This window comes from Leuciscus leuciscus, assembly GCF_965113295.1.
Source record: "Leuciscus leuciscus genome assembly, chromosome: 6".
In the NCBI taxonomy this organism is placed as follows: Eukaryota; Metazoa; Chordata; class Actinopteri; order Cypriniformes; family Leuciscidae; genus Leuciscus; species Leuciscus leuciscus.
Window position 1 is genome coordinate 37314399 of NC_138730.1, and position 16801 is coordinate 37331199.

The following is a 16801-nucleotide window of genomic DNA, read 5'->3' on the forward strand; positions in this document are numbered from 1 at the left end:
GCGGCTGGATGAGCGGGAGCGCGGTCTCGCGCTTCAGGCCTGGCGGCGCTGCGAAGTGGCGGCAGTGGACGGTGGCTGGGGCTGTGAGCTCTGTGCAGACAGTTTCGCACGGCCTGCTGCAGAGCTGGAGCGCTTCGGGAGGAAGTGCTTCATAGCCTGTGACACTTTCTGTACCTCTGCGAATCTCTCCGCAAAATCCTTGACGGAGGATCCAAAGAGGCCAGTGGGAGAAAGCGGGGCGTCGAGGAACGCGGTGCGCTCGGACTCGGCCATTTCTGAGAGCGTCAGCCACAGGTGTCTCTCGGTCACAGTGAGAGAGGCCATACTCCGTCCAATGGCCTGTGCTGCGGACTTAGTGGCACGGAGAGCGAGGTCCGTGGCGCTTCTTAGGTCCGGCACGCAGATCGCGTCAGGTCCTTTCTCATCCAGCTTTCGGAGGAGATCGGCCTGGAAGATCTGTAACGTGGCCATGGTGTGCAGCGCTGACGCAGCTTGCCCGGCGGCGGAGAAAGCGCGGCGGAGCAGGCTTGACGTCATGCGGCAAGCTTTAGAGGGTAGGGCCAGCTTAGCGCGCCGTCCAGTGGAGGGCGGACATAAGTGGGCTGCTATCGCCTCTTCAACCGGCGGCAGCGAAAGGTATCCCCTGTTCTTGGCATCGTCAACTGCAGAGAATGCCAAAGAAACAACTGGATGCACTCTAGCTGAATAGGGGGCGTTCCAGGACTTAGCGACTTCTTCGTGTAGCTCAGGAAGAAAGGGCGCTGGTTTGGACGCAGGCGAAGCGCGCTCCCCAGGCAGGAAAAAGCCATCCAGCCGGTTGTGAGCGGGCTGCTCGGGCGAAGACCACTCGAGGCCGAGGCTCGCCGCGGCCTGTGCGAGTATCCGCATGAGCTCCGTCTCGATGGACGCTCTCTTGCCTGACGATGTGCGGGCAGGGGGCGCGAGATCCTCACTGCCTGACGCCAGGATAGAGCAGGAATCATCCTCTATCAGCAGGGCTTCCTCGTCAGCGATGTCGACGGAAGCGGCGGCAGACAGCGGCCGCTGTCCGTCAGGAAGAGAAGCTGACGAAGCCGGTGAAGCAGGCGGGCGAACCGGCGAGCTTTGGCGGCTGGGGGAAGGTTCCGGGACCCGCTGGGCACGGCGCTTTTTACGGCGCGACACCGCGGCGGGCGGGGGAGCAGTCTCGGTGAAGAAAGCCAGGCGAGTCCTCAGAGTCGCCATGGGCATCAGCTCGCAGTGAGGGCAGCCGCCGTCAGCGAGCGCGAGAGCTGCATGTTCCTCACCCAGGCAGGAAACGCAGATAACATGGCGGTCCCCGTCGCTGAGTGTGGCTCTGCACGAGCCGCAGGAAGGCATCTTGAAAAAGACGGTGCTCTTTTAGAATGTGTGTCGCGGCGGCGACACACACACACACAGAGTACAGAGAATAAAAGGATATAAGCGCCGGAAAGCGCAGCAGGAAGGCAAGGAAGGCGGCGCGGCCAGCGACTTCAGTGACTCGTCCCGCTGAAGGTGCTCTCTCTCAGACGGCGCGGCTTCTTCTCCAGCTCCAGCGATGCGTGTGCTTCGCTTGAAGGATGAAAAATCAGATAGTAGCTGCCTGCGAGCGGTATTTATAGGCCTAGACTACGCCCGTTTCTGCGGGATGTGACGCAGCGGGCGTGAAGCACCCTCATTGGGTCTGGCGTCACGCCAGGCCTCGCTCGATAGGCTGCTGCAGTTGCCGCAGAACAGCCAATAGGCGCGCGAGCTGCCTCGCCTATGTCTGTATGCTGCCGCAACGCGTTTTGCATTATTACAAAATTAAGGATAATTTCTGGCTTCAATATCTCGCGGAAAAAGGATTTTCCCCTAGCGTAAGATATCTTACGCAGTACGAGAGACCTCTCGTAAGAGAACTCATCTCACGGAATGATTATATCAAAACAGAAACTCTCAGTAGCGGTGTTCATTTCGACCTGGAGTCAGACAATAATGCCCACAGAGCCAGAGAATATATTCTGTATGGAGATAGAACAGGTATAGTTTAGTTCAATTACGGTTAAAACGTATTTTTCATCTTGCTTTTATCCAATAACATGCCTGTTGTAGCGGACCTCTTGGAATGATGGCCAAAGATTTACTGATGAGTTTCATAAAGTTTATTGTACATCACACAAAAGATGAAGCGTCAGTTTTACTCCAGAAAATCACCGTAAGAGCTGAATAAACAGTAAAAGAATAATTTAAGCCTTATCCATAAACTCTCTCTCCCTTTCTTTATCATCAACATAGACAGCGAATTACACAAAAACCCTCGTAACAACTAACAGTAAACAAATATATACAGACTTTAACCCTTTTTAGTAGGAGCTTAATAATGGTAAACTTAATATCCGTAAAACAACTCGACCGACTGTAATAAAGTGCGCGCTCTCCCAATTCCATCACATCAGTGCCTTGATCAGTAATGTTAGGCCTATCGCTCCGGAGACTGTAAGCTGGATCATGAACAGTTGGTACAGATCCTTCCTCCAGTAAAAACTGAGTAAATGACGACTTCTATGTTAATTCTTACATCCAACAACAAAACACCTCAATCGCTTAGCCTTAGATGATATGCTTGTCTACAGCTGCTTCAGCGCGTCTATGCTAAAACTGCAGTGTCCATCAACAGTCGTGGGAGGGGCTTGTGCAAAAGTACGTCACATTGCCCCGAATCCGAGAACGGGTTGTTCTGAGACAGTGCTTATGATTTATGGGGATTTTTTTTTTTTTTAAAGCACTGGGTGGATTTTTATTATTCATTGTGTACACACAGTGCCAATACACATTTATGTTCAAACACCATGTAAAAGTGAATGTTGCATAATAGGTGCCCTTTAAATGATATAAAAACGTTATTATATTGTTATAATTAGTTTGATGCAAGTCAAATCTTTTTTTCTAATGTGAGTCTGTTCTGGAGGAGGAGCCTCACTCTTCACATGTCCAGCCCAAACCACACAACCCTCAGTTTGTATTTCCAGTGTTTGTAAGGTGTGAGACTGAGCTGCTGAAAAAGACCTGCTCACACACCTCACACACACTCAAGTACAAACCGTTTCGATTTTGTTTTGTGTGCCATTTCAGAAACACATTCTTCAAATGCTTACAGGACTACAGTAACCTGGAGTGTAACTCAAGACATCAGGAAAAGTTGATCATATAAACATTTACGTCATAAACACACATCTCTTGAAAGAGCCAGGAGCATGCGTTAAGGTAAGTAACTAAGCTTTTATTTTTCCACTTATTTATTTCCACTTATTATAAAATGCCCATAAAAAATCTCATGACATTTTACTAGTCACAGAATATGAATGTAAATATTGTTTTTGAATATGTTTGTCTGATCAAAATTGTTCGAGCAAATCCATAAAGACAAACTACTACAATGTAAATCAGGGATCAATCATTTAGTGTATTTACATATACATGTTTATATTATATATAAATATATGTATTTGTACATTACCAAAGACTATAGAATAACAATAGTCTTAAAGGAACTTTGATATTACTCAGATTAACAGACAAGTAAGAGCCTGTTTCTTGGGGCTGCTTTTTCTTTCTCAATATCTTATTCGTTATCTAAGTCGTGATGTTCTGTCTCTTTCATTGTTCTGAGTCAGAGACACTCCTGTTTGCCAGTCCTGTTTTTTAACGGAAACCTACTTTTTGGTGCAAAGAATGGTATTTCTTAATCAAAAAATATATTTAACAAAATATATTGATCAATCATTCACAGTAGGCTACAGTTTGCCAAAGAGTGTCAAACAAGGATTTTGTGTATTTGTATAAGTGATTATCTCTCTCTTCCTGATGTGTTTCTGTGTAATTTATGAGGTTCTTCTGTATTTAGATGAATATGAGGGTGTTGTTAATATCAGCTCTACTGGGATTTGTCTCTCACGTCAGAGCAAAAACAGGTAAGGAAGTCATTTATCGCCAACAACACAGCTACTTTCTATAGCCTCAGGGGACATTCTTTTAATGTTTAGGTTTATGAGTTTATCTCATAGTAATTTTGAGGCTACTTTCTCAAGTTATTCTTCAAAAGAGCTTCTTGTTAGCTTTTCTTTTCATAATGCTTTAGTTGCTGGAAAACTATTATTTAATAATCTCACATAACATTGTAATGTTAGATCTTGTCTTCTAAAAGTTGTTGTGTATACGTGTTTTGCACTCAGACAGCAATGCATGCATTTCTGCAAATGCCAAAACATGTGGAGAGTGTATTCAGACCGGGCCACAGTGTGTTTGGTGCAAAGATCCAGTAAGTTATTTTGTCTACAACATTTCATTGTCAACTTCTCGTCTGATTCTGGAAGATTATGCGAGTCTTACCGGAACATGTGAACTTAGCAAGTCTCTGCTTGCAGGATTTCAAACCTTCACGCTGTGATGAAAAGGAGTCTCTGCAAAAGGCTGGTTGCACTCCACTCGGCATAGAAAACCCTCGAGGAACGGTCACCATCGACAAGAACAAACCTGTCACAAACCGTAAAAATGAGGGAGGAGAGAATCTGAGGCCTGAAGAGTTCGTCCAGATTCAGCCACAGAAATTCACCCTGAACCTCCGATCAGGTACTGGACCCCACCTGTGACCCAAAACGGATGTGTTGTGAAATATGAATCAGGACAAGTTCAATCAAATTTACATTTAGCCTACGTCTGCGTTGTCAAATAAACAGGCTAAAAATGTATGATGCCCTCATGTGCTATCTGAATTATCGTAATTATTGTAAACAATTTCCTAGTTCAAAATTGGATATGAACGCACTTTCATGATCATTGAATAGCAAAATATAATTTAGGTTTTAATATGATTTTCCCATTAAGAATAAGAATAAACCTGACGTCCTCCATGATTCCTGTTCTTTCCGACAACACTATGACAGACAGGTTTTAATTTTGTTTTTTGTTTTTTTTACTAAGAAGTGAACAACTCCTTTATTAATTTTTTATTATGTTTGTTGAATTTTCCTTATAATACAACAATAACAAGACATCACAAAAAAAAAATAAAATAAATAAAGGACCACCAATAGCTCAGATTTGCATATAAAACAGAACTACACCATAGTAAAACAGATTAGAGAATAAAAACAAAACAATAACATATTTCAAAAAGATGCAGAAGAGGACAAAGGTTCAATGTATAGAGTGTAATCCAAATTACATTAATATAATAGGGCGAAGATGAGTTTTCAAATAGTCCAGATATGGGGTCCAGACTTTATAAAACTGGCTTGTTTTTTGATGTAATACATAGGTAAGACACTCCAGGAGAATCAACTCAAAAATAACCTTACGCCAACCTTTAAGAGATGGAGACTTATCACTGATCCAATTAAGTAAAATATTTTTTTCTGGCAGCGAAGGATAGAATATTTTACAATTTCTTATTAGCAGATGAAACAACGCGTCCATTAGGGATACCCACACCAGTGAGACGGGCTCAAAATCCAACCGAATATTAAAGATTTTTTCCATTTCCCCCAGCACCAAATACCAGTACCGTTAACAACTCCTTTATTAATTAAGTAAACATAGTAATAGGATTTTCAGTTTACCTAAAAAGTTTAGCAAATTGTTCATAGCATTCATCATAGCATATTTCAACATTGTATATTTTTTTTTCAGGAAAGAAAGTAAAACATTTTTATCAAGATTATTTAAGCTCACAGGAGAATTGGCATGTGACTGTGAGTAACATAGATATTTATTTTTCTCTCTCGTCTTTGTCACTCGACAGATGAACCGCAGAAGTTTACTCTCACGTTCAAGAGGGCAAAGGATTATCCCATCGATCTGTACTTCCTGATGGACCTCAGTGACTCTATGCGGACTAATCTTGAGAATGTCAAGAATCTGGGAGCCGACCTTGCCAAGGAGATGCGGTACATCACTAAAGACCTGCGGATTGGTTAGGAGGACACACATGCTCACATTCATGCCATTGCTGTATTAACAACCGTTAAATGATCTGTTAACTCTTGCTTGCAGGTTTTGGTTCATTCTTGGAGAACCCATGTTTTCCAAACGACTGCACAGCACCCTTCAGCTACAAAAACGTCCTGAGTTTGACCAACGACAGCACATTGTTCACCCAAGAAGTCAGCAAACAGAAAACCTCTGGAAACCTGGACTCTCCGGAGGCAGGATTTGATGCAATCATGCAAGCTGCTGTCTGCACGGTGGGTCGAGTTCAACATTCCATAAATGCCACAGAACTACGGGCAAAGTCTCCGGTACATGTTAGCACATGCAGTGTTGTACGCGCCCTGTGAATGGTTGCAAAACAACTACTTTCTTTTTGTTCCAATAAAATAGTTTTTTTTTTTTTTAAATGGTAAATGCTACCAGTTTAGAAATCCTGTAGTTGAATACAAATTCAATACGTAAGAAGCCATAAGAAGCAGCATGCTACTGAACATTAGCTACTGAACATGTTTGGACAAAACCTGACCATTTGAAGCTGAGTTCTGTCTGTTTTGTTTTGATTGTTCCTCAGAAAGAGATTGGCTGGAGGAATGTCACTCGTTTCCTCGTGTTTTCCACGGATGCTGGATTCCATTTTGCTGGAGATGGAAAACTGGGCGGCATTGTTCGTCCAAATTCAATTCAATTCAAATTTATTTGTATAGTGCTTTTCACAATACATATTGTTTCAAAGCAGCTTTACAGAAAGTGCATTTCAGAAATGTACATAGAAAAATACAGTTAGTTAATCATGTATTAATTTAGGGGATAACATATCGCCAGCGTTGAGTCGTCTCTTCACAGGCGTCGAGTCGTCTCTAGCATCTGAAGTTTCCATGAGAGGCTGGATACAAACTGGAGCTGACGAACTCTATTTACCTCAACAGAACAACAGAAAAGCAGATGGGAAATAATTAGCATAGCTGCTGTTCATAAAATTAATGATGGGAAATGCCATCTTTCCAATAATATGTACACCATGGGCCACTACTTTGTAAGTGTGAGTTTTACAGATAGATAGACAGACAGGCAGGCAGACAACTGGAAAAATCAGAGTATGTCTTTCATTTGAGTTATTTTTTGCAGGACTACCCCACCATCTCTCAGCTAGTAGACACACTGAGTGACAACAACATTCAGACCATCTTTGCTGTGACAGAGCAATTCCGGGCTCTTTATGAGGTCTGTGCATGCATGAAATATATCTTCTCCTGATTGCAACATCATCTCATGATTTAAGCATCAATTTTAACTCAGTTTATAGTCTGTGTTGATTCACGTTGTATATGTGTGTGCACAATAGGAGCTCTCTGCTCTAATCCCTAAATCTACAGTGGGGACACTATCTACCTCCTCTTCCAATGTCATTCAGCTCATCATTGATTCCTATAATGTGAGTTCAAGTTATGCATCAGATGTCTATCAAATGTGAAGTAATGGTTGGCTGTGGTCAGCTCTAGTTCCTCTTACGGTTCAAAAGAAAAGAAACTAAAACCGCTGTTATTTTTCACTTGCGTACAAAGGAATTCACTTTACTGCCAGTTCCAATGTTTTAAGGTTGTTCATAATTCATAGTTCTTAAAGTGCGACCCACTGGCTTGGTGCATAAAAAATGCACCAAGCACCAAGGATGTGCACCAAGCACATCAGCTTGGTGCACTGATTTAAAAAAGCTAAGACTAGTCTTACAAGTTAGACATCAAATGATTTTCTTTAAGACTGTTCATAGCTTTTTTAAATCAGTTACATAAAAACATAGATTGGTCTAATTTGATGCCAAAAAGTAAGACTGACTGCCACTGACTAAAACTTAAGACACTGTCTTAACATAATGGCTATGTTTATGCAACCGGCCCGAGAGAAAAATAGTAAAAGTTATAAAAAAAGTAATAGTTGACCCCAAAAAGAAAGCTTTAATTGTTTATTTTAGTCTCAAGTCACTAATAAACCCGCATGACTTTCTTTCCTCTGTGAAAAACATTGAATTTCAAAATGTCTAACCCTAACCTATCCCACAGAAGACATTCATACAGGTTTAGAACGATGATGAGGCTGAGTAAACAGAAATGAACAATTGAACTATCCCTATAAATGTAGGATTTGAATGAATATTTCATTTTCCCAGCATTAAAATACTCTGTGTTTAATTCTCTCTATCAGTCCTTGTCCGCAGAGGTCATTCTGGAGAACAGCAAGCTACCTGATGATGTGTCCATCTCCTACGTCTCCCACTGCAAGAATGGAGTGAACAGAAAAGAAGAAAGTGGGGGCAAATGCTCCAACATCTCCATTGGGGATGAGGTGAGAGAGTGAACGCAATAAAAGCCATCTGAACTTGTCCGTGCATGTAAAGGAACTAACTGTGCTAACTGTAGCTCAAGACAGAAGCTCGTCGCTCTTTCCAAATGGCAGCAAACTTCTAGATCATTCCCATTCACCAATGCTCTCCTAGCCTGCATACTTCTAAGAAATGTTCCAATTTGAGTAGTCGTAGATGCTAGAATGAATTTCTTCTTATTTAAAATATAGCCAACCTGACTTTCTCTGACAAGCAGAGGAGCTACAGCAATACCCAATGAAATTGCGAAAGGAAAGACTGGGAGTGGAGGTCAATGTGTGGGAAACAGGAGTCCAAAAATAATAGAATCAAAACTAGTTCCAACTAGCTATCTTTGTTTTCCATTCTGTTCAAAACAATGCAAAAACAATCTCTATGTTGCACTATTTCACTGTGGATAATCAGATGGTGTATGATGTATATGCAGGTTTTTGGCTGAAATACTGCATCCTAAAGTTCACTATATGAAAGAATTCAACATAATGAAAATCGGTGAAGATAACTAACTCTCCAGCTGATCTGCCACATCCTGTAGCAAACTCCGATCTCTATCGCTTAGTTAGATCTGACACTTCTATACGTGAGCTCTCAACCAATAATACACTGGAGCTACGCATGGACCGCCTCCCTCATTTCCAAAAGGAAAGATAAATGTATAAATAAATAAATATGGAAATAAATACATGTGGGAATGAATAAATATAAAAATAAATTAACGCATAAATAAATAATAGTTAAAAAGTATAAAAATAAATACAGAAAATAATAAATGAAGGAAAAAGTTAATTAATTTAATTCAAATGAATTACATTTGTTTTATCAAGCCAGTTATCTATTTATTTATGTTTATTTATTTATTTTTAATTTCTGCAGGTTTGGTCCTCCATAAAAAACACCCTAAAGTATGTTCCTGATAACTAAAAGGGCAAGAAATAAATGTATTTATATAAAATATAATCATATGTGATGTGTCGTGGAGGGACTTCTGGAAATGTCCTTTAACTGTTTTTCATTGTCAGTTATATGGTGATTCATAGTTTTTATTCATAGTATTTCACTGTAAAATTACATATAATGTGATGTTAAACTATAAAAAAAAAATGTTTCCATATATAGTAAGGCAACTTGCAACTGACCAATTAACAGGTTTTTACTTTAGAATAAAATAAAAATAAATAAAATTACAGTGCACAACATTTTGGTGAATCTTTAAATGTACACAAAGAGCTTCTGTCTTATAATGTGCACAAGGACTTAGCATTGTAAAGAACGTGTCACAAAAAAAAGCTTTCGTTTCCCTGTACACCCTGCTGGCTATTTCCATTTTTATAAATGATATGCCACCTGGAACATTAAACAATGTGTTGTGCCTCATAGGTGAAGTTTGATATAGAAATCACGGCTAAAGGTTGTCCATCTAATAAGTCAGAGACGATAAAGATCAAACTGCTGGGCTCCAACGAGGAGGTGGAGGTCGTCCTCAACTTCATCTGTGAATGTGAGTGTCACAAAGACGGAATCCCAAACAGCCCATCGTGTCACTTCGGCAACGGTACCCTGGAGTGTGGAGTATGCAGGTTTGAGAAGCTGTCACTCTCTCTGCAAATGCAGGCCACTAAGTATGACAATCATTCTGATTCGATGTTTTCTTTATCATATCAGGTGTAATTATGGCCGATTAGGCAGATTATGCGAGTGCAACCAAAATGAGGTCGAAACAGACGATTTGGATGCAAATTGTCGTAAAGGTAAAGAGACAGAGGTCTGCAGCAACAATGGAGAGTGTGTCTGTGGAACGTGCGAGTGTAAGAAAAGAGACAACCCAGAGGAGAGATACAGCGGAAAGTTCTGCGAGTGCGACAACTTCAACTGCGACCGATCCAACAACAAGCTCTGTGGAGGTACTTCTCTTTTAAGGATTTTTCTATTTATCTTATAAAAATTTTAATGTTTAATGTTCACTTCTCCTAAATTAAAAATATAGAACAGTTAAAATCAACATGAAATTGCATTTGCATCCCATTTTATTTACAGAATACAAATTAGAAAATGTATTTCTCTAGCATTTTTATTATTTTTTTCTTAGTAAATAGCAAGCATTTTGATTTCATGTTGACTTTATTGGATTAAAAAGCTGCTGCATTTGCTTGAACACTGCAAATAAATATTTTCTTACTCAGTATTCTTGTTTTGTTTTCCAGTATAAATATCTATTAATTCTTAAATCAAGATACATTAACTGGATATGCAAAATGACTTTAGATATTGAGTTTTGTGTGAAAAATGTATAGAAATTCACAGGAAAAACAAGATTATTTTTCTTTTCCCATTGACAGATATTTTTCTTCGTTTAAACTTCATTTTGATATATTTTTCAGAAAACAAGACTTCGTAAGTCATTTCGTTCTCAAGTAATGGAATTTTGAATTAAGACTGTTTAGATATTTGTACTGGAAAACAAGACAAAAATGCTATTGCACGGTTAAGACGGATTTATCACCAAGGCATCCTTTCCCCCACAGGTCATGGACGATGTGAATGCCGAAAGTGTATTTGTGATGCTAACTACTTCGGTAGTGCATGCGACTGCCCTCTAGACACCTCCACCTGTCTGGCCAGTAACAAACAGATCTGTAACGGCCGGGGCACCTGCGAGTGTGGCGTGTGTAAATGTACAGACTCAAAGTTTCAGGGTCCGACCTGTGAAATGTGCCCAACCTGCCCTGGAGTTTGTACTGAGCACAAGTAAGTAATTAACAGAACACTTGCTCAAACAAGCAGCTAGCAGCACTAAATATAATCGCCTGTGTTTTTCCTCACAGGGATTGCGTCCAGTGCCGAGCGTTTGCTACTGGTGACAAGAAAGACACGTGTGAGAAAGAATGCATGTACTTCAATCTTAAATTAGTAAAGATGACGAATGAACTTCCTCAGCCCCACGACCAGCCCTACATCAATCACTGCAAAGAGCGCAATGCTAATGACTGCTGGTTCTTCTTCTCCTACGCTACCAAGAACGACAGCACCATTGAGGTCCACGTGGCCGAGGAACTTGGTACGTGCTGGATGAAATGAGTACCAGTAGGCCTTAATTAATTTTTTTTTTTTACTTAACTAGTTATTTACCTTGTATCCCAAGGACTCAAAGTTTGAGGGCAGCTAGCAGCACTAAATATATGTGAAATGTGGCCAACCTGCAATTTGCAATGAACACAAGTGAGTTATTGGCAGAACACTTTCTAATGGTTAAGCTAACATAGCTAACCCGTGGGTTGAACTACTTGCTTGTAGTAATTTTTTATTTTTTATATCTGAATAACTTTTCTTCTAATTTCACTGGTGCTCTAAAACAGATTTAGTCTTAGCTAGCAGCACTAAATACATTCCTGTGTGTTTTTCCTCTAAGGGATTGTGTTGAGTGCCTACAGTTTGATATGGCTATCAAGAAACATACATGTGAGAAAGAATGCAGAAACTTTACACCTCTTAATCCTCTGATTACCTTCATTTGTGCTGACACTACTTATCTTTGGGGTCCCCAGGGACCCCAGACAATAACATTTAATTTTGTAACAGAAAATGTTTTTTGTTTTTTTGTTTTTTTACAAATGTAATTTTACCTAACATTTGTGCAGTTTTAGAGGATTTGAGATATATTTTAAACTTCTATAAATAAATAAATATTAATTTAAATAGGCTTTTTACAAAAATCAGCATTTTATGTAAAATTCACTTTATAAAAGACCAATATTTCTAACTTTCATTCATGGGGATAACATGGATAATTTTACATGGTTTAGTGTAAAATATTTTCCCAAATTTTGTAAAATGTAGTTTTAAAAGTAAAAAATGATCATTTTAGCCACTAGATGGCAGAGCTCCACTATATGCTATTTGACTAACTGAAAGATATCTTTTCACAAGTTTTTCCAGTTGGATTCATATCTAAATATTATAAAATCACAATTCTAACAATAAAAATGACTTTTATGTCAAAGTTTAGCATTTTTTGTACTGAAATTTTTTTTTTTTCAATAATGTTACATTAAGATTAGAATCAAACCTGAAAAAGATAAAAGTTGAATTTTTTGAGTTTATCATTTATTTCAATCTAATATCATTTATTCATTTATATCATTTATTTTGCTTTTTTTATATCTTGGCCAGGGGACTACAGATGAAAAATAGCCTTTTGGCTAATTCTGGCTTTTTTTTAACAATGTTTGTTCATGTGTTTTATGAAATTGCACTGTCCCCTCTTAAATAAACCAATAAAACAAAACAATATTTTTTTCATATAATTGTACAAATGTAATCTACACTTCAGTTACTAACTGTAACAGAACAGATATGTACAGTTATATTATATATTGAGTACAAATACATGACATGAACATCAATGAACTGAACAGCATAACAAACTAGATGTACCGCATCGCGGTACAAAATATGACCGCCGCTCAGGCCTGCACTGGCTTTCCACAAAAAAAAATGACGTGGAGTAATTTGGCTGTATTGCGTGTTTATGTATATACCTAAAAAAAGTAATAGTATGTGCATGTCTGTCTGTGTGTGTGTGTGTGTGTGTGTGTGTGTGTGTGTGTGTGTGTGTGTGTGTGTGTGTGTGTGTGTGTGTGTGTGTGTGTGTGTGTTTGTGTATGTGTGTGTCTGTGTGTGTGTGTGTGTGTCTGTGCGTGTATGTATGTGTGCGTACATGTGTGCGCGTGTGTGTTTGTGTGTGTGTGTCTGTGCATGTGGATTTTGTATGTGTGTGTATGGGTGTGTGTCTGTGCGTGTGGATGTCAGTGTGTGTGCATGCTTGCGTTTGTTTGTATTCCTGCATGTGTGTGTGTGGCAGTATCATCCTAAACCAGCAACCCTTCGCTCAACAGCACCATCTACAGGCCGATGAGTGTACAGTCACTAAATGTGCACATAAATGAATTTATTTTATACCCCCCCATGGATGAAATTCTACAAAACTTAGCAGAGGATACCCCCAGAGGTTGTCAAGTTAATCATACACATGAAATATGGTGCAGTTCTGAACATCTCCACTGAAGATAGGGGCGATTAAAGCAGAATAATATTGCATTTTCATTTTTTATGGGAGGGGCGCAAATCACAAATGAGTGATTATGGGCTAGGTTGATGTGGGCCCTTAAGAGCAACATACCATAAAAATTTCTTCATCCTCGGTGCCACGGTTCAGGTAGTTATTTAGGAAAAACTGCATTTTCTTGGGTTTGGGGGGGCCCAGCGCGGGGGGAGGGGGGGGGGGGGGAGTGGCCCCCGGGGACCAAACGAAATTTTTCCGTAGAAGTCTAGTGGGGCTACATGCCCACCAAATTTCATGTTCCCCGGTGTTTCGGTGTCCCTGGTATCGTTGACGAAAAATTTACGGGGGCCCCAGCGCAGGGGGGGGAAGTGGCCCCCGGGGACCAAACGAAATTTTTCCGTAAAAGTCTAGTAGACCAACATACCATAAAAATTTCTTCATCCTCGGTGCCACGGTTCAGGTAGTTATTTAGGAAAAACTGCATTTTTTTGGGTTTGGGGGGGCCCAGCGCGGGGGGGGGAGTGGCCCCCGGGGACCAAACGAAATTTTTCCGTAGAAGTGTAGTGGGGCTACATGCCCACCAAATTTCATGTTCCCCGGTGCTTCGGTGTCCCTGGTATCGTTGACGAAAAATTTACGGGGGACCCAGCGCGGGGAGGGGGGAGTGGCCCCCGGGGACCAAACGAAATTTTTCCGTAAAAGTCTAGTAGACCAACATACCATAAAAATTTCTTCATCCTCGGTGCCACGGTTCAGGTAGTTATTTAGGAAAAACTGCATTTTTTGGGGTTTGGGGGGGCCCAGCGCGGGGGGGGGAGTGGCCCCCGGGGACCAAACGAAATTTTTCCGTAGAAGTCTAGTGGGGCTACATGCCCACCAAATTTCATGTTCCCCGGTGCTTCGGTGTCCCTGGTATCGTTGACGAAAAATTTACGGGGGCCCCAGCGCGGGGGGGGAAGTGGCCCCGGGGACCAAACGAAATTTTTCCGTAAAAGTCTAGTAGACCAACATACCATAAAAATGTCTTCATCCTCGGTGCCACGGTTCAGGTAGTTATTTAGGAAAAACGGCATTTTTTTGGGTTTGGGGGGGCCCCCGGGGACCAAACGAAATTTTTCCTTAGAAGTCTAGTGGGGCTACATGCCCACCAAATTTCATGTTCCCTGGTGTTTCGGTGTCCCTGGTATGGTTGACGAAAAATTTACGGGGGCCCCAGCGCAGGGGGGGGGAAGTGGCCCCCGGGGACCAAATGAAATTTTTCCGTAAAAGTCTAGTAGACCAACATACCACAAAAATTTCTTCATCCTCGGTGCCACGGTTCAGGTAGTTATTTAGGAAAAACTGCATTTTTTTGGGTTTGGGGGGGCCCAGCGCGGGGGGGGAGTGGCCCCCGAGGACCAAACGAAATTTTTCCTTAGAAGTCTAGTGGGGCTACATGCCCACCAAATTTCATGTTCCCCGGTGTTTCGGTGTCCCTGGTATCGTTGACGAAAAATTTAAGGGGGCCCCAGCGCGGGGGGGGAAGTGGCCCCCGGGGACCAAACGAAATTTTTCCGTAAAAGTCTAGTAGACCAACATACCATAAAAATTTCTTCATCCTCGGTGCCACGGTTCAGGTAGTTATTTAGGAAAAGCTGCATTTTTTGGGGTTTGGGGGGGCCCAGCACGGGGGGGGAGTGGCCCCCGGGGACCAAACGAAATTTTTCCTTAGAAGTCTAGTGGGGCTACATGCCCACCAAATTTCATGTTCCCCGGTGTTTCGGTGTCCCTGGTATCGTTGACGAAAAATTTAAGGGGGCCCCAGCGCGGGGGGGGAAGTGGCCCCCGGGGACCAAACGAAATTTTTCCGTAAAAGTCTAGTAGACCAACATACCATAAAAATTTCTTCATCCTCGGTGCCACGGTTCAGGTAGTTATTTAGGAAAAGCTGCATTTTTTTGGGTTTGGGGGGGCCCAGCACGGGGGGGGGAGTGGCCCCCGGGGACCAAACGAAATTTTTCCTTAGAAGTCTAGTGGGGCTACATGCCCACCAAATTTCATGTTCCCCGGTGTTTCGGTGTCCCTGGTATCGTTGACGAAAAATTTAAGGGGGCCCCAGCGCGGGGGGGGAAGTGGCCCCCGGGGACCAAACGAAATTTTTCCGTAAAAGTCTAGTAGACCAACATACCATAAAAATGTCTTCATCCTCGGTGCCACGGTTCAGGTAGTTATTTAGGAAAAACTGCATTTTTTTGGGTTTGGGGGGGCCCAGCGCGGGGGGGGGAGTGGCCCCCGGGGACCAAACGAAATTTTTCCTTAGAAGTCTAGTGGGGCTACATGCCCACCAAATTTCATGTTCCCCCGTGTTTCGGTGTCCCTGGTATCGTTGACGAAAAATTTAAGGGGGCCCCAGCGCGGGGGGGGAAGTGGCCCCCGGGGACCAAACGAAATTTTTCCGTAAAAGTCTAGTAGACCAACATACCATAAAAATTTCTTCATCCTCGGTGCCACGGTTCAGGTAGTTATTTAGGAAAAACTGAATTTTTTTGGGTTTGGGGGGGCCCAGCGCGGGGGGGGAGTGGCCCCCGGGGACCAAACGAAATTTTTCCTTAGAAGTCTAGTGGGGCTACATGCCCACCAAATTTCATGTTCCCCGGTGTTTCGGTGTCCCTGGTATGGTTGACGAAAAATTTACGGGGGCCCCAGCGCGGGGGGGGGGGGAAGTGGCCCCCGGGGACCAAATGAAATTTTTCCGTAAAAGTCTAGTAGACCAACATACCACAAAAATGTCTTCATCCTCGGTGCCACGGTTCAGGTAGTTATTTAGGAAAAACTGCATTTTTTTGGGTTTGGGGGGGCCCAGCGCGGGGGTGGAGTGGCCCCCGGGGACCAAACGAAATTTTTCCTTAGAAGTCTAGTGGGGCTACATGCCCACCAAATTTCATGTTCCCCGGTGTTTCGGTGTCCCTGGTATCGTTGACGAAAAATTTACGGGGGCCCCAGCGCGGGGGGGGAAGTGGCCCCCAGGGACCAAACGAAATTTTTCCGTAAAAGTCTAGTAGACCAACATACCATAAAAATTTCTTCATCCTCGGTGCCACGGTTCAGGTAGTTATTTAGGAAAAACTGCATTTTTGGGGGTTTGGGGGGGCCCAGCGCGGGGGGGGAGTGGCCCCCGGGGACCAAACGAAATTTTTCCTTAGAGGTCTAGTGGGGCTACATGCCCACCAAATTTCATGTTCCCCGGTGCTTCGGTGTCCCTGGTATCGTTGACGAAAAATTCAGTAAGGTGACAAAAAAAAAAAAAAAAAAAAACTTTGACAATCCCTATATGACCGGCTAGCTACGCTAGCGGCGGTCATAATTAGCAAATACAGCAGTAACTTTTGTCTCTTTCTCTCTCCCTCTCTGTGTAT

General features: G+C 42.2%; 1 protein-coding gene and 1 long non-coding RNA gene across 3 annotated transcripts in view; one reads left to right on the forward strand and one right to left on the reverse strand.

The window, feature by feature from the left end:
* The window catches only part of LOC309501562, a 22225-nt gene extending 10551 nt beyond the window's left edge, over positions 1-11674 (reverse strand). Inside the window, exons 1-2 of the long non-coding RNA XR_014206903.1 lie at positions 11542-11674; positions 11028-11065 (exon numbers count right to left, since the gene is read on the reverse strand). This is a non-coding gene — a long non-coding RNA (uncharacterized lncRNA). The remainder of the gene's footprint in view (positions 1-11027; positions 11066-11541) is intronic.
* Positions 3010-16801, forward strand: part of LOC309501430 (integrin beta-1-like) — a 37240-nt gene continuing 23448 nt past the window's right edge. The window contains exons 1-14 of one of the 2 annotated variants that reach the window (XR_014206881.1): positions 3010-3246; positions 3887-3953; positions 4215-4300; positions 4407-4611; positions 5783-5953; positions 6034-6224; positions 6542-6634; positions 7096-7191; positions 7313-7402; positions 8170-8310; positions 9725-9924; positions 10010-10248; positions 10870-11092; positions 11170-11486. Coding sequence is in view for 1 of the 2 variants with exons in the window: in XM_082173537.1 (XP_082029663.1) it covers positions 3887-3953; positions 4215-4300; positions 4407-4611; positions 5783-5953; positions 6034-6224; positions 6542-6634; positions 7096-7191; positions 7313-7402; positions 8170-8310; positions 9725-9924; positions 10010-10248; positions 10870-11092; positions 11170-11422 (2055 nt within the window). In the remaining variant the exon portion in view is untranslated. Of the gene's footprint in view, positions 3247-3886; positions 3954-4214; positions 4301-4406; positions 4612-5782; positions 5954-6033; positions 6225-6541; positions 6635-7095; positions 7192-7312; positions 7403-8169; positions 8311-9724; positions 9925-10009; positions 10249-10869; positions 11093-11169; positions 12633-16801 lie in introns of those variants that run through there. The other variant, XM_082173537.1, reaches the window with a different exon arrangement.